At 60.2% G+C, this 5,533-nt stretch overlaps 1 protein-coding gene across 1 annotated transcript in view; it reads left to right on the forward strand.

The window, feature by feature from the left end:
* The first annotated feature begins 429 nt into the window (after positions 1-429).
* LOC126986013 (uncharacterized) overlaps positions 430-5,533 on the forward strand; it is a 13,508-nt gene continuing 8,404 nt past the window's right edge. Inside the window, exons 1-2 of the mRNA XM_050841698.1 lie at positions 430-701; positions 1,597-5,533. The exon at positions 1,597-5,533 is cut by the window's right edge and continues 524 nt beyond it. Coding sequence (XP_050697655.1) covers positions 2,038-5,533 — 3,496 coding nt within the window. The 5' untranslated portion in view covers positions 430-701; positions 1,597-2,037. The remainder of the gene's footprint in view (positions 702-1,596) is intronic.

Here is a 5,533-nt window from a genome sequence, read left to right on the forward strand (position 1 = left end):
TATTATTATTATTATTATTATTATTATTATTATTATTATTATGTATTGCTATATTATTATTTTTTTGCATATATAATTACAGTTCATCTTTACCAAACGTGTGTGTGTGTGTGTGTGTGTGTGTGTGTGTGTGTGTGTGTGTGTGTGTGTGTATGTGTGCGTGCGTGTGTGTGTCACGTGCGAATTAGCGTGGTTTTTTTTTCCGCATATTTCTCTTCCTCTCTCCCTCCCTCTCTCTCTCCCTCCCTCTCTCCCTCCTTCTCTCTCTCCCTCCCTCTCTCCCTCTTAAGTCACATGCACACCCAGTTAAGCGCACACACACACACACACACACACACACACACACACAAAGGAAGCCCCTATGTGTGTCTCTCTCTCTCTCTCTCTCTCTCTCTCTCTCTCGTTACCTACATTTCTTTCTCAACTTTTTTTTCTTCTTCTAATCCACTTTTCCCTCCTCCTCCTCCTCCTCCTCCTCCTCCTCCTCCTCCTCATTGGCTTTACCTTGTTTTGCGTGTAAGTCAATTTTCACACCTCAAGGAAGTGAAGAAGAGGAGGAGGAGGAGGAAGAAGACCGAAGAAGAAGACCTCAGTTAACCACCACACTCCATCGCGTACACAGGCTGAACAGTAGTGTGTGCGTGTGCGTGTGTGTGTGTACGTGTTTGTGTACGTTTTATTGGTTCTATGTACGTGTCCAGGTCTGGTATCGTTCGTGTGTACACCTGCGAGTTTTAATTACGTACATGAATTTTTAGTTGTTTTAATTACGTACATGAAATATTTGTTGTTTTAATTACGTACATGAAATATTTGTTGAGTTTTAATTACGTACATGAAGTTTTGCTTGAGTTTTAATTACGTACATAATTTTTTTTTTGTTGTTGTTAATTTTTCCTTTTTTTATCTATTTCATTTTCGTTTAAGTAATTTTCACGGCTTTTTTTTTTCTGCTTCATTATCTATAAGTAGTTCTCATATTAACCTCATTTTCATTCCTTTGTTATATTCAACTGTTTTGGTCATCATTAATAACTGCTTCTTTTATTTACTTATTTTTGCTTTAACTTTTTTTTTTTCCAAGTTTTTTTTTTTTTTTTTTTTTTTTTCAGTGGCATGATTTACTTAAGACCACTTTTTTTCTCCTTTCTTTTCCTCTTACTCATTTTTTTCTTTTTCTTCCTCTTTTCTTTTTTTACATTTTTTTCCAAGCTGTTCTTTCTCTACAATCCTTTTTTTTTCTTCTTTTTTTTCAGTGGCATGATTTACTGATTTCATTTTTTTCTCCTTTCTTTTCCTCTTACTCATTTTTTTCTTACTCATTTTTCTTGTTTTCCTCTTTTTTTTCTCATTCTTATTATCGATATTTTTCTTCCCCTCATTTTTTCTTTTTCTTCATCCCTTTTCTTTATTTTATTATTTTATTATTCTTATCGTTATTTTTCTGCCTCGATTTTCTTTTTCTTCTTCTTTCTCTTATTCTTTCTAATCTTATTATTATTCATTTTATTCTTATTATTATTAGCAGCAGTAGTATCATCATCATCATCGTCATCGTCATTACTCTCGTGTCATATTTTGTACCTATTTTCGCAGATTAAACAAAAGGTCAACAATAGCAGAATTTCGCTAAACTCTTCAGTAACTTTTATCCTTAGCGTCGGGCGCCCTAAACACTTCTTTGGTTAAGTAGGCGCTGAGTAAACACTGCGTGAGGCTGAAAAGTAAAGGAGAGGAAGAGAGACATTGTGCTCGGCGTGGAGCAAAGAGCCGAGCCGCGTGACATTGAGACAGACAGACAGACAGATTGGGAGGAGACACGGCCCAGGGAACCGATCACTGACACCTGAAGAAGAGCAAGAAGAGGAGTGAGAGGAAGAGGAAGAGGAAGTCATCGTGTAAGGCTGTTCCCCCTCCACCAGTCCCACCATCGTCATCGTCAGCCGTGACTCAGCCTGAGCCTCGTCGTCACCCCCACCAGCAGGCGTGCGTGCGTGCGTGCGTGTCATGGCCTAAACGCCCAGCCCGCGACGCGCCATGAGCACCTTAGTGGGCGGCGCCCTGCCCTGGCTGGGAGTGGGCAGCGGCGGCGGAGAGGGGGTTGCGGCGCCCAGGCGGGGGTCGATGAGGCTGGAGCGGCAGCCCCCCACCCTCACTGAGGAGCCCCTGCCCCCCTCCAACCCCATGTCCATCACCCAGCTGGCCACGCCCCTGCCGGACAACGCCGTGCCCCCCCCGGAGCCCGGCCCCCTCACCCCCGCCTCCCCTGCAGACGGCCCCGCCCCCCCCTCACCCTGCCGCGGGGGAACGTGGCCCCGCGGCAGGCCGGGGCACCAGCAGCAGCCGCAGCGAGGGGGGCAGGGCCGCAGGGAGGCCCCGGCCCTCGCCCCCTGCCCCCCGCCCAGACCGGGGGGCTGCGAGGGTCTTGCCGGGGGTCGGCGGGAGCGGCCCAAGTTCCTGCCCTTGGTGTCCCCGCACCGGCCGGCACAGCCTGGCCCCCCGGCCCCGCCCCAGCCCGCCCTGCGCCCCGTCCCCCAGGTCGCTCCCCGCCCAGCCCACCCACCGCCCCCGCGCCCCCTGCTCCGCGCCCACAGCTTCTCGCAGCCTGATTACAGCCACGTGCGGCCCCGGGTGGACAGTCGTCCCCCCGCCCTCACCAGCCCCGGCACCGGGGGCGCCGTGCCCAGGCGAGGCGGTGCCGTCCGGGGCACCAAGATGGGTAGTGACGGCTGCCCCGCCCCCATGCACACCCACGGCCTCAGCCCCAAGCAGCCCCCGAGCGACAAGCCCCTCAGGCCGCCCTGGGGCTGCCTCACCACTGCCCGGCGCCGCCCCGAGTGGCGGCTGCCCACCCCCGGCGTGGCTCCGGTCACGGCGAGGCTGCGGCGCTGGGGGAGTGTAGGGGATGAGGCCCTGCCCCGGGGGCCGGCGCGCCCACCCCCGGACATGAGGAGTCCTGGCGTGGCGTGCTCGGTCAGCCACGGGGACCTGACCGCCACGCAGGCTGCGCCGCCTCGCCGGAACGCCCAACCGCCCCGCCCCCAGGCCGCCGCCGACCCCGCAGACCTGCCGGCCAGCCCCGCCACGCCCTTGGCCCCACAGCCTTGGGCTGGTCAGGCCTCCGGTATTGACACGGACGACAGCACGCTGCCAGCAGAAACAAACGTCATCAAGGTGTCAGCAGCACCAGCAGGATGCCCCAGCAGGCCGACAGCAGAAATGGCTGACGAAGCAGTGACCGCATCAAAAGAAGATGACTTGATTTACCCGACAGCGGAAGTCATCAGGCCGTCAGCAGGAATGACATGTGAAGGAGTGACTTCATCTGATGAGGATGACCTGAGGTGCCCGGCAGCGGAACTGACAGACGAGATCACCTCAGGGGACGACCTGAGGTGGTCGCCAGCAGACGAGGTCATCAGGCCGCCAGCAGGAATGACATGTGAAGGAGTGACTTCATCTGATGAGGATGACCTGAGGTGCCCGGCAGCGGAACTGACAGACGAGATCACCTCAGGGGACGACCTGAGGTGGTCGCCAGCAAACGAGGTCATCAGGCCGCCAGCAGGAATGACATGTGAAGGAGTGACTTCATCTGATGAGGATGACCTGAGGTGCCCGGCAGCAGAACTGACAGACGAGATCACCTCAGGGGACGACCTGAGGTGGCCACCAGCAGAAATGACATGTGAAGGAGTGACTTCATCTGATGAGGATGACCTGAGGTGCCCGGCAGCAGAACTGACAGACGAAATCACCTCAGGGGACGACCTGAGGTGGTCGCCAGCAGACGAGGTCATCAGGCCGTCAGCAGGAATGCCATACGGTACAGTGACCTCATCGGGAGGGGAGGACTTGAGGCTCCCGTCAGTGGAGAATCAAGCCAGCGGGCCGCCAGCAGGAGAGGAGGACGTCCCTGAGCAGTCCGCGGCGGAGGAAGACACCGTGATGGCGTCGGCCGGGGAGGCGGTGATCAGCTCGTCGTCAGGGGACGAGGCAGGCGACGAGGACGAGGACGAGGTGTTTCGGCCCGTGGCTGGCGGTTTCCGGCGCGGGCTGAGCCGCAGCTGGCCCGGGAGTGAGTGGGGGGCGTGGGGCGGCGACAGCAGCAGCGACACCAGCCGCGCCAGCAGCCCCGCCCGCAGCCGGCGGCCCACGGGCAGCCTGACCAGCCTGCTGGAGCACGGCGGCGCGCGGTGGCTGGACGACAGGCACCCGCTGTGTAGCAGCCTGGCTGACCTGCCGCGGGCCGGCAGGCACTGCGGCGACGGCAGCAGGCTGGGGCAGCAGCAGCAGCACGGCGCCGCCTCCCGCCCGGGCGGCCTGGCGATGCACTCCGGGTGGCACGCACTCCGCAGCAGCGTGCACCGCCGCGCCCACGCCACCCGCACGTGGGGCGCGCTGCGGGAGCACGTGCTGGAGCAGGTGAGCGCCAAGCGCGCGGTGCGGGCACGCCAGGACGGGGGCGAAGGTGCCAGCGAGTGGCCGCCGCGGGACGAGGCGCCCCCCCTGGCCCAGCCGCCCCCCACCCTCACCACCACGGTCAGCACACCCCCGGTGGCGCGCCGCCCCCCGCGCTTCAGCGAGATTTTCGGCAGCGTCGGGGACGTGCGCGCCGCGCGCCGCAGCCTGAAGGACAGCCTCAGCGTGGACAAAAGCCTCAGCCTGGAGGAGCTGCCGCCCAGGACGCGGCGCACCAAGGGCCGACGGCGTCGCGGCGCGGAGCAGCAGCAGCAGCAGCAAGCATCCCTGCGGTACGCCACGCCCACGGCCGCGGGGCCGGCGTGCGGGGCGGCGGGCGCGGCGGGGCTGCTAGAGGTGGTGGTGGCGGGGCTGGGGCGGCAGGAGACCAGCCCCGAGAGCGGCCTCGGCACTAGCTTCGAGGACAGCGCCGCCTCCTTCTCGTCCTCGTCGGCCGCTGCCTCGGGCAGCTCCTCGCCCGTCGCCACGCCCACGCCGCCCGCCGCCGCGCCGCGCCAGGTGTTCAGCGCCATCTCTCACTACCTGTGCTCCGTGGACCTGGCAGAAAGCGAGGACGACAGTTTCAACCGCGAGGCCGAGGAGCTGCGGCCCGAGGACCTACTGCTGATGACCGACACCGAGGACACGGTGACCTGGCGCGACCTGATGGCGACTCCCCCCGCCCATGACCCCGCCGACCCCCGGCCCGACCCCGACGACCTGGAGCTGCACTTCTCCGCCCCGCCCAGCCCAGCCCCGGACCCCCGCCGCCTGCCCCAGGAGCTGCGGGGCCTGCTGGGGGCTGCCGACTTCCCCCTGCACGGCCTGGCCTGGGGCTGCGCCGAACCCGGCCCCGCCACGCCGGCCCTAGCCACCTCCACCCCGCACGCACCAGACCCCGCGGGACGCGACCCCCCCTCCTCCCCGGACGACCCCTGGCCCTCCACGCAGCTGATGGAGCGCCCCCACACACCCCAGGTGCCCCCCACCACCCCCACCACGCCCACGCATGACGCCGCCACCCCCACCACGCCCAAGCGCGGCTACGCCCCGCCCCCGCGGCACGTGCCCT

This window comes from Eriocheir sinensis, chromosome 61, assembly GCF_024679095.1.
Source record: "Eriocheir sinensis breed Jianghai 21 chromosome 61, ASM2467909v1, whole genome shotgun sequence".
NCBI lineage: Eukaryota > Metazoa > Arthropoda > Malacostraca > Decapoda > Varunidae > Eriocheir > Eriocheir sinensis.